The sequence below is a fragment of the Vombatus ursinus genome, unplaced genomic scaffold, assembly GCF_900497805.2.
Source record: "Vombatus ursinus unplaced genomic scaffold, bare-nosed wombat genome assembly UNPS02005236.1, whole genome shotgun sequence".
NCBI classification, from domain to species: Eukaryota; Metazoa; Chordata; class Mammalia; order Diprotodontia; family Vombatidae; genus Vombatus; species Vombatus ursinus.
Genome location: NW_020945014.1, coordinates 547,973 through 566,913, shown reverse-complemented (window position 1 = coordinate 566,913; position 18,941 = coordinate 547,973). Strand labels below are relative to the sequence as shown.

Here is an 18,941-nt window from a genome sequence, read left to right as displayed (position 1 = left end):
ACGTCACTTTTCCCCATTCTAGTTGACAGACAACTTGAAATCTACCATTATTATTATTATTATTATTATTATTATTATTAATTATTAGAGTATCTACTATTACTATTAATTATTAGAGAGTGTCTATGAACCCCAGGTTAAGGACCTCTGCTCTAGCCCATCATTTTACAGAGAAGAAAAAGTGAGGCCCAGGAAAGGGAAATGAGTTGCCAGAAGTCAAGGAGTTTATTAGGAGACTAATTAGATAATCATTGTACTAGGAGCCCTAGCTTCAGCATTAACTAGCAAAAGCAAATTAGAGGAGCTCCAAATCTCCTTTTGGTAATGATGATGATGATAACTAGTTAGAATTTATATAGTCATCCTTACAACAATCCCATGAGGTGCTGTTGTTGTATTCCTTCACTCCTATTTATCCCTTTTGTGTAGAAAATAACTGAGATTGAGATTGGCCCAGGGTCACACAGCTAGTAGGCATCTGGGGCAGGTTCAAATTCAGATCTTCCTCACTCCAAGCTCTGCGTTCTATCCACTGCATCACCTAACTGCCTATGAAATCTACGAGTTTTCTGACACTGAATCTAACGCATGTAGCACATCACCGTGTTACCCTCCTTAGGGCAAAGCCAACATTCCCCCCAACCCCCACTCCGGGAGTGGTGTGCCTCTGCCCTGAAACGTATTATGAATTCTGGGGAGGAGCCTGGCTTCTGGACTGCTGCATTCTCCTGAGGGGGGCGGGGGGTGGAGAGCTGCGCGCTGGGCACGCTGGACCAGCTGGCCAGGACCTCAGCCTGCAGCAGCAGCTGCCGACTTGCACATCCCAGAGAGCCTTGGAATATCCCCGAGAATCATCGGCCTGTGGGGGACTGAAGTTCCGGGACTCGGCCGGTAGGTGGCGCCGTAGCTCTCACAGCATTGAGTGGGAATCTGGAGGGGATGACACTCGGGGCTAGTGACCCCAGAGCTCCGGGTGGGAAAAGAGAAAGCCGGCGCAGCTGGACCCGGCGGCGGAACGAACCAAGACTGGGAGGGGCGGGGGGGAGAGCGTGCGGAAGGGCGGAGCCACGTTGCGGGGGCCGCCCAGCCTCGCACTTTCCCCCCTCGCCCGGCTTCTGCGGGTGGTTTCTCCCATGCGCCGCATTCGCTCAGTGCGTCTCTCTCTCCTGGTCTCTCTCCCCGTCCCCAGGCCGCGGGGGGGCCCTCGCATCCGGCGTGCGCTCGCTCCCTCGCTGCCCGCCAGCCTTCCGATCCGTCCCCGCCTGCTGCCGCCGCCGGGATGCTGTGGCTGCTGGTGGCGCTGGGGCTGGCGGCCGCCTACTTCTCCCTGCTGGACGGTTGGTACCTGGTGCGCGTACCGCTGGCTGTGCTACGCGCCCGCCTGCTGCAGCCGCCCGTGCGCGACCTGCTGGCTGAGCAGACCTACGCGGGCCGCGTGCTGCCCTCTGACCTGGACCTGCTGCGGCACATGAATAACGCGCGCTACCTGCGCGAGGCGGACGTGGCGCGCGCCGCGCACCTGGCGCGCTGCGGGGTGCTCGGGGCCCTGCGCGCGCTCGGGGCGCACGCGGTGCTGGCCGCTTCCTGCGCGCGCTACCGCCGCTCGCTGCGCCTGCTGGAGCCCTTCGAGGTGCGCACCCGCCTGCTCGGCTGGGACGGCCGCGCCTTCTACCTGGAGTCCCGCTTCATCAGTGGCCGCGACGGCTTCGTGTGCGCGCTGCTTCTCTTCCGCCAGCACGTGCTGGGCACCACGCCCGACCAGGTGGTGCAGTACCTGTGCAAGAGGCGGGTGAGCGAGCCCCTACTCCCCGCTGGTCAGGACCCGCAGCCGAATACCCTCCCTGGCCCTCCTTAATGTGCAACGCCCCCCTCCCCAAGAGAGCTCCTCTTGGATGGCCTGCCCCGAGCAGACATAACCTTCCCCCACCCTCAAGAGCTCCCCCCGATGACATCTCTACATGCACCAACTTCCTCCTTCTAATCACCCCCGAAGTCCCCCATGGCATCCCCCAAGCAGATATCCCTGCATGCAGCACCTTCCCCCTAGAACTCCCTCCGAATGACATCCCCGAATGTGCCAACACCTCCTTTTAAATGACCCTTCCCAGTGCCCCCTGAATGGCATCCCCAAAGCAGACATCCCTGTGTGCACCAATCATTCCCCACCCCTAGCTCCCCATGCATTACCTGCATTGTACCCCCAGCAACCTCGACCCTATAAACAGTAAGGCATCCTGCCTCGATTGCCTCCTGCATCCCTCTGCCTCCAATCTCTTAATTCACATTCCCTCCAGTGCCCCCTGCCATCTCCTAATAGTTCAGGGCAAACCCTCTAGCAAATGTCTTTTGGGCCCTCTGGCTCTATTGTACCACAACTGATGTCCTTTCTCTTCTCCCTTCTCACCTGCTAACTCAGTGTCTGTTCCCTTTGCTCAATCCCCTGCCTCCCCTACTCTCTGTCCCTACCATTTCTCCCCATCACCACCATCTAATTTTCATCTTAATTTACATGGCCTGTGATCCTAAAATGTTAGGACTGGGAGCTCCTCTGGAATATAAAACAGGATGTCAGAGCTGGAGAATGTCAGAGCTGGGAGGGACCTTAGAACAACTCAGTGTCAGAGCTGGGAGGGCCATACAATACAATATCAGAGCTAGGTAGAAACTTAGAATATAGAAAGTCAGAACTGGGGAGTAGGGGTGGGTGGGGAAACCATAGAATACAGAATATCAGAGTTGGGTAGGAACTCAGAATATGGAAAGTCAGAGCTAGGAGGGACCTTAGTTGTTTTGTTGTTGTTGTTGGTTGTTTTGTTTTGGGCAATTGGGGTTAAGTGACTTGCCAAGGGTCACACAGCTAGTAAGTGTCAAGTGTTTGGTCTGAGGCCGCATTTGAACTCGGGTCCTCCTGACTTCAGGGTTCCTGACTTCAGGGCTAGTGCTCTATCCACTGCGCCACCTAGCTACCCTAGGAGGGACCTTAGAACACAGAATGTCAGAGCTGGGAGGGAACTTAGAACACAGAATGTCAGAGCTGGGAGGGACCTAAGAACACAGTATCAGAACTGGGTAGGAACTTAGAGTATGGAAAGTCAGAGCTGGGAGGGACTTTAGAACACAGAGTGGCAGAACATAGAACTTGACATTCTGGGAGCTGAGAGGGCTTTTGGAGTGTAGAATGTCAAATCAGGAAAGGCCCCTGCATTGCAGAATGTCAGAGCAGGGAAGGCCATTTGGCTGTAGAGTTTTCTATTAATTCTAGCATCTTCTTGACTTGTCCTGCATAATCTTCCTGGACTACAGCCACACCCATGTCAGTTAAGTGTAATGCAATAAAGTCTAGACTTTGGAACATAGAATTCCAGCATAGCTTTAGAATATGGAATGCTTGTAACTAATTACCTGCTATATTTAAGGCCTTGTGCAAGTCAGTGCACAAGGAAATAAAAAGTGCAAAGTATTCAGCCCTCAAAGAACTTATATTCAGTGGGGGGGGGGGATGATTACAGAATATGCTCAGATAAGAGACTAGAAGTTAATTTGAGGAGGGATGGAGCCCTAACTACGGAAGGAATTGGGGAAAGCTTTATGGTAGGATGTTATGGTGGTAAATGCCGTAGACTTGGTGTCAAAGGAGACTTGGATTCAAATGTTAGTTACTATTATTAATTATATCTCACTTCTGACATTTGCTGTCTTCTGTGACAATTGTCAGGCTACCAAACCTCTCTATGCCCCATCTCTATACTGAATTACATTTAATTATAATATACAACATATATATAATTCTTTACATATATTTACATTATATATTTTACATATATATTTACATTTATGTAATTCTTTACTTGGTTGTTAGGATGACATGAGATGACATATGTAACGTGTTTCTCAAACCTTAAAGGGTCATGTAATTATGAACTATTATTATAGAGTATAGAAAGTCAAAGGAACCTTCGAACATGGAATGTGAGGCCTGGGAGTTACTTTAGAAGATAAAACCAGGGGCTCCCAGGGAGACTTGACCAAAGTCACAGAGCAGCACTGGAAGCCAGGGGTCCTGACTCTCCTAGGGTTCAGTGCTCTTGCCACTAATGCTGGCCCTGCCAAGGACTCACTCACCGTGTGACCTAGGGCAGAGACACTGCAGGGGCAGACCGTCAAGGGAGGGGGTTGGATTATGTAATCGCAGAATGTGAGAGCTGGAAGAAACCCTAGGGAGTCTTTCACATCATCTCCTCATTATCATTCGTCAGGAAAGCTCATGTTGCTCCGTATTACTTCAGTTGCTTCTCCTGTGAGGTAGATGTCTTAGTGATTGGGGCCAATTTACGGATGAGAAAACTGAGCCCTCCAGAAGGGAAGGAGATGGTTTGACGAGATCCAGATAACAAGTGGTAGATCACAGGTCTCCTGAATCTTCCTTGGTGTTTAAGCAATAACAGCATCTCAGGACATTTGAGCCAGATAGGTAATTCTGAGCAGTTCTGAGCTTAACCTGCAGGGTCTGAGAGTGGGGAGGAGGACCGAACCCAAAGTCAGGGAGTTTCCAGAATCCCAGAATTAGGAAGGACCTTGGAAGTTATCTAGTCCAACCCAAAACTGAGCATAAAGTCCCTCTATAATGTCCCAAGTCAAACAAGGTAATCATAATAGCACTCTATTATCTCATGCTTTAAGATTTGCAAAACATTTAACAAATATTATCTCATTTGATTCTCACAGCCACCTTGGGTGGTATGTGTTATTTCTATCCCCATTTTACAGATGAGGAAACTGAGGCAGGCAGCAATGAAGTAAGTTGCCCAGAATCACATAGCTAGTGAGTTTCTGCAGCTGGATTTGAACTCAGATCTTCCTGATTCCTTTCCCACTGTTCCTCCTAGCTCCCTACCATCAGAGTTGGCTCTTTGCTCTTTCAGACCATTCTCACGTTAGGAAGTGTTTCCTTATGTTGAAATCTGTCTCTCCCACTTAACGACATCCAACCTAGTTCCCTCTGTGGTCAGGCAAACCATGTCTTACTCCTCTTCTAAGGATACTTGTTCAGCCACTTGAAGATAGCTGTCATATTCCCCCTAAATCATCTCCTTCCCAGGCTAAACATCCTCAGATCAACTGCTCGTCCTGTGACACTCTCTCTAGTTATCTCAACCTTCTGGTTACCTCCTGGATATCTCAAAGGAGCCTTCATCTGAAAAAGAGGCATCCAGGATTGAACTCAGTATTCCTCTTGTGGTCTGACCTGGGCCAAAGACAGTGGGACTATGGCCTCTCTTCTTGTGGCTTCTCTGCATCTCTCAGTGCAGCCAGAGAGAGAGCCCAATTAACCTTCTTTACTCCCATGTCATGCTTCTGATTCATATTAACCTTGCAGGCATCAAGCCCCATTTCTTTTTCATGTAAATGTGACTGCCTCACCCATTCTGTTGTCCAGTTGATTTTTTGGGCCTGAGTGTGTCCCTGTTCAGTCTCATCCTAATTGAAGGAATCCTAGCTTATCAGGATCTTTTCAGACCTTGGCTGAGTTATCCAACCCGTGAGCTGTCGTACCTCCTAGACTTTGTGTCATCTTCACTGTTGACCATGCCATCCGTCAGTGCCTTCATTGAAGACAAGAGGTCTTAGACCCGTTGGGAAGTCTGGTGAAACCTACGGATCCCATCTCAGAGTAATGTTTTCTAAATAATTTAAGGAAATGCTAAGTTTCAGTTAGATGTTAATGAAAAGAAAAGTGCTTTTATTTTTCCTTTCAAGTTCGTGGACCTCCAGTGCAAGCCATCTTCATCTGGAAACCTCATTTTCTTCATCTGTAAAATGGGGGATGGTAATGCTTGAATGATCTGTCTTGGGCAGTTATGAAGAGGAAACTGCTTTGTAAACTTTAAAATACCATAGGCTATGAATTGTGTTTGATCATTATTTCTTCATCTACTCTAGCACCTAAATGAGGCTCCTTAGTGACCTTAGAAAAGGGTGGGAGTGGGGAGAATTCTAATAGGAGACACAGGGAGAGCTGAGTTCAGATCCAGCCTCCAGACAGAGGAGAAGAACCCCCCTGGACACTTGATCTGGTCCTGGAAGGGGGAGCAGGAAAGCCTTCAGGTTTGGAGGAAAAGGAAGCCTTGGGTGTGTGTAGGCAAGTTTGGCTGGGATCAAGAGGGAACTTCCACAAACGTGAGTTTGGGGCCTTTCAGCCACGTGTTGTGGGGTGCTGGGAGCAGTATCTATAGGAGTCTCAAGGTTTTGGAGTGGGGAAGGGGCTCACCAAGAGCAGTTTCAGGCGGCGGAGGCTGGCATTTTGTGCAGTGTACAGAGTGAGACTGGTGGTAGACGTCTGTCATGTGTCCTGAGCAGAGTATGGGAGTGCTGTGACCCAGGCTCCTCAGGGGTGAGGTGAGGCTTGTCCAGCAGCCAGATGGAGGTCATGGAGTCTGGTGCTTGGCATAGCAGGGCTTTTTAACCTGGGGCTTATGAACCTGGATTTGAGGAGGTGTTTTAATAACAGTATTTCAATATAATTAGATTCCTTTGTGCCTGGCACCTAGTAGGTACTTGATAAATGTGTATTGATTGATTATAATCCTTTGTATTTTATTTTATCCATTTAAAAACATTCTTCTGAGAAGGGGACCGTAGGTTTCACCAGGTGGCCAAAGGTCCGTGTCACAAAAAAGGTTAAGAATCCCTCACATAGTCACAGAGTTCATCTAATCTAACTCCCTCATTTTATAGCCAGGTAAACTGAGTGGAGTTCACAGCAGCTAGGTGTCTTGCCCAAGGTCACAGATGGGATTTGAACCCAAGTCTGATTCAGAATGCAGTGTGCTTCTCATTATGTTCACCCCGTCTGATCCAAGCTCCATCTGGACCCCTGCGAGCTCTGGTGCAATGAGTAGAGCCCTGGGTCTGGAATCAGGAAGGATCTGGCCTCAGACACTAGCTGTGTGACCCCTGGGTGAGGCTTTTAACCTCTGCCTGCCTCAGTTTCCTCAGCGGTAAAATTGGTATAAACATTTATGGAAGGAAGGAGTTCAGTGAGCTGACCTCTAGGGTCTGATAGCCTCAGCTGGACTGGGCCGGGTTGTCTACCCGTAGTGTGCTAACTGCTGTACACTTTGATCAGATGAATGCATCTAAATGTTTTTTTGATCTGGCACAGAGGGAAGGCCAAGGACAGGGGTGACCAGGGAATAGTTCCCTGAAGACGTGGGACTGGAAGAGAATAGGTGGGATTTGGGGAGCTCCTTCCAGGTCAAGGCAGAAAATAGTCCTAACCGTGTGGAGGCAGGAATGAGCTTCGTGTGTATCGGAGACAGGGAGGTGCTCTGATCTGCATTGGCTCATTGGTTCTAGAACTGGAAGGAACTTTTTAAAGATTATCTAGACAAGGGGTGGGGAACCTGCAGCCTCGAGGCCACGTGTGGCTCTCTAAGTCCTCAAGTGCAGCCCTTTGACTGAATCCAAATCAGAAGTTCTGTGAAGTTTGGATTCAGTCAAAGGGCCTCACTTGAACACCGAGAGGGCCACATGTGGCCTCAAGGCCGCAGGTTCCTCAGCCCTGATCTAGACCCAGGGTTTTTTAACCTTTTTTTATTGTCCTGGATCCCTTTGGCAATCTGGTGAAGCCTATAGACATCTCAGATTAATGCTTTAAATGCATAAAATAAATTACGTAAGATTATAAAGGAGACCATTTATATTGAAATAGTTATTGATTTTTTTCTGAAGTTCACGGACCCCCTGAAATCTTTCCATTAACCCCTAGTTTAGGCTCATCCCCAACCTTCATTTTACAGAGGAGGCCCCAAAAGAAGTCATTTGCCCAATGTTAGGATAATAAAGATCTTATGTACCCAGTGATAGGTGGTAAGTAGTAATTCTGGGATCCTGAAGGAGGTTCCCTGTGTCAGATTCAGTTCTGTTGGGCCTGGGCGGTCATTGGCACTCACAAGTCAGGGACAGAACCCAGACCCCACCCTGAGATGGACCATAGGCCAAGGCAGGCAGCAGGAGCTTCCTAGAGGCAGAGCTAGAAGCCGAGGGGCCCTCGTGGATCGGAAGCCAGGACTGGGGGGCCACTGCCAGGACCCATTTTGGCCCTCACCTGTCTGCTTCTCCCCCACAGGTGGAGTCCCCTGAGCTCCCTGAGGATCTGCAGCACTGGATTAGCTACAACGAAGCCAGCAGCCAGAAACTCCGGGCGGAATCTGGGCTCAGCAGCACCAAGGATCAGTAACAGGCTGGCCCCTGCCCTTCCCCCGTCCCTCTTCCTGAGGAAGGAACGCCAGGGTCCCTGTCACTTATTAATTTATTTTCTACACGTTTGCACTTGTCCACTGGGGCTGGGGATTCTCAGGGAAGGGGTGGGGGGAGGGCAGGGAGGCTTCTGTCTGACCCCCTACCTGGGCAGGGCCGGATTGGGTGAACTAAGGGGAAAGGAAAGGTCAGGCTGGGGCCATCACTTCTATTTTACAGAAATGGAAACTGAGGCCACCTTGGCCAGTTTGACAGCAAGTTGCTAGCAGAGCCTGTGGTCCCTGTACCTCACAATTCCCAGTCCTGGGCTCTTTCTGTTACTCTACCTATGCCTTCTTTCCTTGATTTTACTATTTATGCCTCCCGTGGGGCTTTATTCTTGAAGTGAATAACCTGCCTGGAAAGCCCACTTACTGACCAACTTGGGGTGGTGGAAAGAGCCTTGGATTCGAATCTCAGCTCTTTCATGATCTCGCTATATGACCTAGGAAAGTCCTTTCCTCTCTCTGGGCTTCTGTCTCCTTCTTTTTCATAGGATTTAGAGGATTTGGGGCTGGAACAGACCTTAGAGGTAGTCTGATCCAACCAGCCTTACAGAGGGGGAAACTGAAGCCCAGAGAAGGGAAATGACTCCTATAAAGGTTATGCAGGGAGTGAGTAGTAGAGCGAGCAGTTAGTGCCCCTTTGTCCTACACTGTGCTGAGAGGGGCAAGCTAGAATGCCCCTAAGGCCCGTTCCCACCCCAGACCCCACCAAGTTGACTTTTCCAACAAGTCAAGAGTCTTTTTGCTCTCTCTACCCTGAGTGGGGGTCCAGAACTGCTGTGTGGGCCTCTTTGCAAGGAGCAGGGGAAGAAGAGAGATTGGTGGCCAGCCATATCACCCTGTCCGTCCCTCAGACACCTGAATGTAGTGACCAGGTCTCTCTCCTACACCAGTTCCCCTCCAATAAGCACTTTATGGATGAGACTGTATTTAATCCACCATACTAGATCTGTGTCAAGGCCTGTACATTTCTGTCCATGTATATCCCCTCTTCCTCCCAAGGAGCTGATGCTGGCATGTGGTCAGCCAAAACTGGGAGAGGGCAGGCCCAGCCACGCAGGGGACGCCCCGTCTCTTGCTTTTCTAACAAGAAGTGGGGACTTGAGGGCCCAAGCAGAGCTATCCTGTCCTCTGTTGTCCAGGCCTACCCTCCACCACTGCAACCTCTGCTTGCCTTGTGGCTACCCCGACAGGTTCCCCGGGGACCACAGGTGCCAAGGTCTCTCCTGTGGCTGCCCGGACAGGTGCCCCAGAGACTATAAGTCCCAAACTCTTTTTCCTGTGGCTGCCCCCACAGATGCCCCAGGGACCACGCATCCCAAGCTCTCTTTCTCCTCGGTTACCCCAGCCATTCTCATCCCCTATCTCAGAAAAACTGCAATCTTTTTGTTTTACTTAAGAGAGAGATATTAAAAGATTTTAAAACAAAATATCCTTAGGAGCTTATGGTTTCTTCATTCTTGGAGTCTCCTTGTTTCTGGTCCTTAAAAACACATTCAAGCAGTTAAAGTCCTGGCCGCCCCAAAGAGAGGGAGACATTTTCGTCTACTGTTCTCACATTTCAATAATTCTTGAAGGTTTGCAAAACTCTTTGCTCAAAATCCTTTCTATGATAAAGGTAATATAAATGTTTGTACTTTACTGATGAAAGAACAGCTTCAGAGCCATGAAGTGACTTCTGAGGGTCACATGGGGGTGGGACATTCAGAGAATATTCAGCACCTAATTGCAGGTGTGTGCGCAGGGGTTGAGTGGCTTAGTGATCAATGCAGAAAGGCTGTTACCTTAAGGAAGCAAAAATGTTTCCCAGGGGCTGACACCTTCCTGCTCCACAGGAAATGCTGGGAGTCTGGCAAATCCTTATTAGAAATTACCTTGAGGCAAATGCATCACCTGGGAATCCATCCTTAGGCACATTGGCTTTGAATCAGGTAGTTGAACTCATGGCAGATTGGGGCAGATTTTTTTCAGTTCAGTTGAACTGTCTGCTAGGAGCCACACTACCCTGTGCTGTGCTTAGGTCTGGGAGAGATCACTAAGGTTGTTCTTGGCCTCTTGGGGACCCCAGTGTGGGAAGATGATACCCACATAGGTAATTTTGATTCATCATATTACATAAATTCATCAGAGGGACAAAGTGTTGTGTGAGATCTGAGAGGGAAAGGCATTAATGATAGAGATATCAGAGAAGGTTCCCCAGAGGAGGTGCCACTTGAGGAAATCTTTGGAATGCAGTGAGAAGCAGTGTGGTAGAGTGGACAGAGAGCTAGCCTTGGAGCCTGTAAGAGCAGGGTTCAAATTCTGCCTCTGATGGGCACGACCTGAATGACCAGGGCCAAGCCACATTCCCAGGTTACTCCATAAGGCTACAGATGAGTTGCCAGTATGTATCATGGAGGAAGTTTCCCATGGGAGTTCCCAAACATGAAATCACAGATCTAGATCAAAATCAAGGAATGTCAGTACAAAGGAGGTAAGACAAGGAGGTCATTCTAGGCCTGGCCTGACAAAAAGTATGGAGGCGTGAGAGGACAGTGAGGAGTATGTGAGACTGGAATGGGTAACTGCCATACTCCAGGATTATTTCCTGCACCCCATATGAAACATACATTACACTGTTTGAGGCACATTACTTCTGAATCCTGGGTACTGTGGCTAGTCTTTCTGCCTGTGCGCATATGAAGTAGGTGTCAGATAATATCTGAGTTGTTCTACCCCCTGACATACACCCCCTGGCTTCCCAAGCCCCTTATAAAACCTTTATAAGTGAATTCAGCTGAATTCAAGTCCCAGCTTTGAAACTGACCAGCAGCATGACCCTAGGAAGTCACTGTTCCTTTATCCGTAAAATGGGAACACTTACATTACCTCTGTCCTACCAGGGGTTTGTGAGGGAAAGGCTTTGTAGACCCATAACATCACATGGTTCAGTATATTGTGAAATTTGGAAAGCAGATCCCTTACCATGCTGTGTGCTGATGGCTTTGGGACCAGGGGAGGGATTGGTTTCCTTCCTTTGGTCCTCAGTTATCTCATCTGTCAAATGGGAATCATAGTTTCATATATTTAGATCTGGAAGGGATTGTCAGGTCCACCCCCACACTGTAAACCTTAAAATGTAATTGAAATGAGAGTAAGGAGAGTAAGACATGTTTGTTGGTTTTGAAAACAAAAACAACACCCTTCTTTTGAGCTCTTTGTGGCTTTTAAAGCAAGTTCTTAAGATGTTATTGATCTGGTGCTCTGGCAGAAGTTTTGCTTGGACCTCCCCACCCCCACCCCCATGATTCCTAGCTGGGATTGGCTATCCTGGCCCCTGTGCCCAGCACTCCTGGCTTCTGACAGTGCTCAAAAGCCTTGGCAGCCCACCTTGGCACACACCTGCTCATCTTCATTGTGGCATAGGTCTGTCTGTGAATCTGACGAAGCTACATGCCATAGGCATGTTTTGAGATTAGGATTTTCGTGTAGGGAACTCCAACCCCTTCATGAGGCAGAAGTGGGACGCAGTCAGGCAACTTTAGGTGCCAGCAAAGGGACTCAGTGAGTCTAGGATGAATAGAAATGGTGGCCAGGGAGTTGTCTTGTAAGCACAGTGGGCCAGAAGACCTTCAGGGTGAATGTGGCCCCCTACGTGTCATTTACCCATCAGCTGTTTCTACCCACTGAAGGAGTACACGAGCTGTCATCACCCTCTAAAGCTCAGTTACTGTTGTTTAGTCATGTCTGACTCTTCGTGACCCCATTTGGGGTTTTCTTGGCAAAGATATTGGAGTGGTTTACCATTTCCTTCTCCAGCTCATTTTACAGATGAGGAAACTGAGGCAAAGAGGGTTAAGTAACTTGCCCAGGATGATACAGCTAATAAGTGTCTGAGGCCAGATTTAAACTCAGGGAGATTAGTCTTCCTGACCCCAGGCCTGGCACTCTATTCACTGCACCACCTGGCTGCCCAGAAAGCTCAGTGCCCCAGCCCAAAACGTCATGCATCCCACCCAGGTTATGGTTTTGTTGCAGCACTAGCTCAATTTTTCACAACTCCTTATGAGGAAAGAACCCTCGATTGGGAGGCATTCGAGTATAGCTGTCACTAACTAGCCAAATGATCTGGAGCAAGGGTTCAATGAGATGAGCTCCCTTCCAAATCTGCTTTTCTTGAGTTTCCCCCCCAGACTTTTGTGTGCTGATTGACTAGCTTAAGGCTGAGCTGAAGGAATACACATTGAAGGAATTTCGCCTGGAGGAGAGAAGGCTGGAGCACTTGATTGTAACTTTCAAATATTTAAAAAAGGGTATCTGGGAACAAGGGATTAAAGTGTTCTGCTTCATCCCAGAGGGCAGATCCCGTAAAGGAAAGCTGGGACACAAGTGGAAGCAGATGCAGGAAGCCAAGTTTACTAATTGCATAATTGTTCAGGTGAGCCCTGGGCTGCCTCAGGATGTGGCAAGGTGCTTTAGCTTAGGCTGGATGACCACCTGTGGGTATTTCCAAGAGAAATTCTGTCCTCCAAGCAAAGTTGGATCAGGCACCTTTAGAACCCCTTTCCAATTTGGAAATTCTAATTTCATTTATTCTCTGGGGAATGTTTGCCTTTGATGTCCAGGAGCATAGAGCCTTAAGGGTAGAAGATGACTTTTTCCCTGGGGCTCTGGGTGTGACTTCAGTGCAAGATGAGTCAGCCAGTAGTTAATATTTTGAGAACTTATTGTTTAAAAAAAAAATCCTGGAAAGGCTCAACAGTTGTGAAGGGTCCTCCTACCTTAGTGATCTGCAACCTGCCTGCCAGCCTCTTCTCAGAGCAAATTCAGGGGACCTTTTGCTCCTTCCCCCCTAGAGCCTTCATCTTTCACCAGTGTCTGAGATTTCCAAGATTCCTGAAGCCCAAGACTTCTGGGCTTGCTAGGATTCCTTGAGCCTGCATGACTCACCTCTCCAATCCCTGCCCTTTCTGAGCCGCCATTCATAACTGGATGCCCCAATCTAGAAAGCTGCTCTTTCATCTCCCTTTTCCCTTGTTTCTATGAGCTCCAGACCTCAAGAATGTTTCTCTCCAGGTAGTCACAAGAGGAAAGTCAACTTACAAATTCCCGGGGTCCCTTAAACTTTCCAGGAGAATTCTGCTTCCTAAGCTCTCCTCTCTAAAATTTCCCAGGCCTTACCCTTATTGTTGTTGTTGTCGTTATTAGAGTGTAGAAGGGACCTTAGCAATCATTTATTGCAACCTACTTACTATTTTTCTTTTTTAAATTATGAATTCAAGCATCAACAAACATTTTGATAGTCCAAGAACAAAGAAACAACATTGTATATGGAACATATTTTTTTTAATAAGTGTATATTAAATTTAACAGGATAACAACAAAAACGCCCTCTTTGTCCCCTTCTAAACATTTTGGTTTTCTCCTGTGTTTTAAATGTTTTATTGATGCTTTTTAAAAAATTTTACTTTTTTCTGAATTTAGTGAACCCTCAAAAGGGTATTTCCATATACAAAGCAGAATAGAAAAAGAGTATTCTAAGTGAAACTGTGTATGTCCACTGTGTATAGCTTGCTTTTTTTAAAGTGTATAACAGATCCATTATGTCATTTTCAAAGCTGTCGTGCCTCTCTGTCTTCCTTTGAACCTTCTGCTCTCTTTTATGTTTAAAAAAATGCTGCAATGACCTTTTCTTTCCTTTCATCCTTTTTTTTTTTTTTTGGAGGGGAGCAATATAACTGCTAGTTCCTCTCTTCTCTCCTTTCAAATAAAGAAGAAGAAGAAGAAATTCTTGCAGAAAATAAGCAAAACAAACAGACAGATCTGCCATGTCCAAAAACATATGCTTCATTCTGCACCAAGTCTTTTACCTCTGCTAGGAGATGGGCCGGCAGCATACTTGCTTTGTCATTGGTCCTGTGGTATCAAGGTTGATCATTGTGTTGATCAGAGCTCTTAAATCTTTCAAAATTGTTTGTTTGTCTTTATAATGTTATTGTAAAAATTGTTCTGATCCTGCTCACATCACTCTGCGTAGCAATTTATACAAGTCTTCCCAAGTTTCTCTCAAGCCATCCCTTCTGTCATTTCTTATGATGAAATAATATTCCATTACATTCATATACCATGATTTGTTCAGCCATTCCCAAATAGATAGGTACCCCCTTTGTTTCCAACTTTTTGCTAAAAGAAAAAAAAAGAGCTTCTTAATTTGTACACATCTTTCCCCTCCTTCTTTGATCTTTTTGGGGTACTGGGTTTGTAGTGGCATCACTGAGTCAAAGAGAGTGTCCAGTTTAGTGACTTTTGAGGGCATTGTTCCATTGATTTCTTTCCCCATCTCTATCACTACTAAGTAATTCACCTGTTACCCCTAAATAGAAGTTCTCTCTGGTAACAAATAAGTCTAATCAAACAAAACTCACCAACACATGGACCATGTCTGAAAATATGTATTTTTTTTCATTCTGTACCTCTTCCACTTACTACCTTTGACCTTTGTCAAATCACTTAACCATTTTGGACACAGGTTTCCTTATCTGTAATATGACCACATAACTTATAAAACTCACCTGGCTTTAAATCTGTGATCCTAGGACCTCTCTACCCAGAGGCAGGAAGCGTGCTTCATGCATTTTTCTGAAGCCATGATCACTTGCCGCCTTTATCAATGATCTAAAGTTTTGAAAGTTGTTTTTGTTTTCATCATTATGGTCATCTTGTAAAATGTTCCCCTGGTTCTGTCAGTTTCCTTCTGCATCAGTTCATATAAAACTTGTCCGATTTCTCTGAATCCTTATTTGTCATTTCTTACACCACAATAATATTCCATTGCATTAGTATATCATAATTTATTCAACCTTCCCGCACCTCCTTTGCTTCCAGTGCTTTGCTTGCAACAAAGAATGCCACCATAATTGTTTTGTGTATATCAGTCTTTTGCCTTTGTATTCTTTGGAATATATTTCTAGTGGGGTATCAGGTCCAAAGCAACCCCCTTACTGTTAAAGAAGGAAATTGAGGCTATGGGTAACACTGCTGCTTTGTTGTAGAGCTAGGATTTTAACTCAGGTCCTTTGAATCTTACATCAGATGTTCTTTCCACTAAACCCACAGACTACAATTGATGCCTTTCCCCCACACCACGGGATACAGTGACCTGAGTCTTTGTAACAAGATACCTCACTCTTGGCCTTCACATATTCCTCTTCCATCCCAACGCTTGGGGCTTTCTGTCCTGGACATTCTGTTTTGGTCTAATCTTTGTCATCCCTCTCCACCCTTACCTACTTACCACTTACTCTCTGGATAGAGAGACTTTTCCATAAACTGAGGTTCAGAAAGAAGAAGGGATCTTTTATCATCAACTTCTCAGGTTACCACTATGTAACTTATCTTTTCTGGACAATTTTGCAGGTAAGAGTTTGGAAGGATAGAGAGAATAGATTTAGGCTGAATTAATAAGTTTTCTGGGTAACAAGAAGACTGGGAAAAAATTTTTAATATGGGCAGTGTGGTGTAATGGTAAGATCAGATTTGCAATCAGAGGAACTAGATTCAAATCTCTGCTCCTGTGTGACATCAGGCAAGTCACTCTCCCTTTCTATGTCTTAGTTTCCTCAGCTGTAAAATACGGGCATTGTATTGGGTCTTCAAATTTCCCTGTATTTCTTGCTGGCTTTTTTCCTTCTTCCTGTTCCCTCTCCACTTTGGGTAGAGAAAAGGGAGATGCCTAGTTAGATGGCAAATCACATATATAGAAATGTAGGCAGGATGCCAAGAATCTGATATCAACCAGAACTGACTTGCTAATGATTGAGGAATTGAAGATTATAATCTAATGAAAAAACTTCTTCCAAAGTAACAGGTTGTGGGAATCCCAATCCAACACAACAAGCTTCTGTTAAGAGTCTACTCTAGGCAAGGCACCTTGCTAGACATGGGGGATAGAAGGCTTCAGAAGCCTTCAAAGAGCTTACATTCTTCTGGAAGGATACATCTTGTTAACATATATATTCGAGAATTTGAGGAGGGAAGAGAACACTATCAGGGAAATGGGGAAGGATTTGGAGATGGTGCTTGAGCTTAGCGCTGAAGGAAGCCGGGGATTCTGAGACACAAAGAAAGGAGGGAGTGAGGGAAGGCGTGTGATGGAGGAGGGGAGATGGAGTGATGAATTCATGGAACAGCCCACAGGAAAGCTTGGCTTCACTGTGGAGTGCCTGAAGGGAAATAATACGTAATAAGCTTGGGGAGGTAGGCTGGAGCCATGACTCTTCATTTTATCCTAAAGGCAATAGGACTGAAGGGTCTTGAACAGGAGATAGACAAGTCAGATTTGTTTCCAAGTTGGAATTGGAGGTGGAAAGGGCAAGGACATTATGAGGCAAATGACACCACTCTGGCGGGGGCCGTAAGACAGTAGCTGTGGTGTCAAAGCAATATATTGACTTGGGGGAAGTATAGGGACAATGTAGGCTGGGAAAAGTTGATCTCATAAAACAGGTTAGATGTTCCAGACCCACCCAGTCTGCACTGGATAGATTATTTTGTATAGTTCTAATAACGTTCCCCTGGTGTCTTATATCAGAATTTACATATCCTCTTTTCCTCTGTAGGCACAGTAAATACCCTGGCTTAGATCCAAGACGTCTACGATGTGATAAGAGAAAGAGCGAGGGGATCCTGGGAGTGCTCATCTGGACACGGTGGCAGATAGGAGAAAGGGGAAAGTAATTAGGGAATGGGGACAGTAGGTCTCCAAGCCCGAGGAAAGAGGAAGGTCAACAGGCTCAGTGCCTCAGATGGGTATTGGAGAATCAGGGAGATTTGGGAAATAGTGGGGGATAAAAAAGTCTTGGGCTCTGGCTCTTTGCATATTCTCATCAACAGAGTACTAAAAGCTAGGAGCCAGGAAGGGTGTTAATGATCTGCCTTGAATTATGAATGCCTGGCATGGCCATGACTCTCAGCATGGCTACTCCCTATCGGGGAAGAGGAGAAACCACTGGCATTCTTTTTTGGCCAAGACATAGGGTCCTGGACGTGCAGCTTCCTCCATGGAAGGGGTGAAACTTCCACAACCAACAAATTCCACTGTTTTAAAATCTAAAAGAGCTTGCACCACGTGATTGAGGGGCAGCCAAGGGCTGGAGAAGAGAGGCAGACACAGCCAAAGGAATGAGTCCCCAAGCAAGTTCCACTCAAGGACCAATTTTCTCCTCCTTCTCTGTCTCTCTCTGTCTTCTCTTCTGGCTCTAGGTCTGATACTCCAAACCTTTCCAAGTCTTTTCTCTTTCCCCAAAACTCCATCCAGCTTCTCTCACTGGGAACACCATAAAGGCCCCCATCTAACCAGAGTCTGTGCTGCCCAGTGGACACAATGCCCCATGCCCGGCATCCCAGAACAAGAGGCAATTGCTGTGAGGCCCTATAACACTGCAATGGTTTAATGAAGAAAGAAACCAAAGATCAGATGATTCGTGACAGGCCTAGCAGCAACTGGTACCATGGTACCATGGACAGAGCTGTGGGCCTGGAGCCAAGAAGACCTGAGTTAAAATCCAGCCTCAGATACTTTACTTGCTGTGTGATCCTAGGCAAGTCACTTAATCTGTTTGCCTCAGTTTCTCCATCTGTCAGATGGGGTTAATAATAACATTTACCTCCGAGGATTGCTATGAGGGTAAAAAGAGATAATAATTTCAAAGTGCGTAGGACTTTGCACTACCTGGCAAAGAGTAAGTACTATATAAATGTTAGACATCATTATTATCATTATAGTCAGTGCTATATAAATATTAGATATTATCATTGTAAGTGCTATGTAAATGTTAGCTATTATTATCATAAATGCTCTATAAGTATTATTATTATTATTATTATTATTATTAGGAGTCTGTTTCAGAGCTGTAATTCAAACTCAGGTTTCCTGATTCCAAGTCTCGAAGGTTTTTTTCCTCAAGAATTATTGATGACCTTTGTTTTCCAATAGTAGTAGTAATAATAATAATTAGTATTTATATGTCACTTTAAAGCTTGCAAAGTAGTTTACAAATAGTATCTCATTTTATCCTCACAACAATCCTGGAAAGTGGGTGCTATCTTTATCTCCATTTTACAAATGAGTAAACTGAGGCAGACAGAGGTTTTTGTTTTGTTTGTGACTTACCAAGTGTCACACAGTTAGTAAGTGTCTGAGGACAAATTTGATCCCAGGGCCTCCTGACTCCAGGTCTGGTGCTCTATCCACTGTCGCCATTCAGCTGCCTCATTTCTGGAAATATCTCCCTTGCCCCCTTTTCTACATTGAACCCTCCCTGTAACAAAGGAAAATTTGCCCAAGACATTAGTCAAATCCAAAAACACATTCACCATTCTGCCCTAGTAATCTCTCACCTCTCAGCCCAAAGGAAGCATATTTAATTCCTTCTTCCGCAGCATATGTATTGGTTTTCCCAGAGCTTAGAATTACAATCTTTTCATTTGCATTGCTTTGGTTCTTGTGCATATATATATATATATAGTTTTTTGTCTTTGATTTTATACATATACATTATATATATAATAATTATGATAAATATAATATGTAAGTATATATCTATGTATATGATTATATATCCTTTTTTTGTTTTTTGTCTTTTATTTTTGTTTCTGTCT

General features: G+C 46.1%; 1 protein-coding gene across 1 annotated transcript; it reads left to right on the top strand.

Moving 5' to 3' along the window:
* The first annotated feature begins 939 nt into the window (after positions 1 to 939).
* Positions 940 to 9,704, top strand: THEM6 (thioesterase superfamily member 6). The gene is given in 4 exon segments (XM_027845136.1): positions 940 to 1,033; positions 1,036 to 1,152; positions 1,155 to 1,789; positions 8,129 to 9,704. Coding segments are annotated over 4 exon segments (957 nt in total). The 3' UTR covers positions 8,240 to 9,704.
* Positions 9,705 to 18,941: the final 9,237 nt, after the last annotated feature.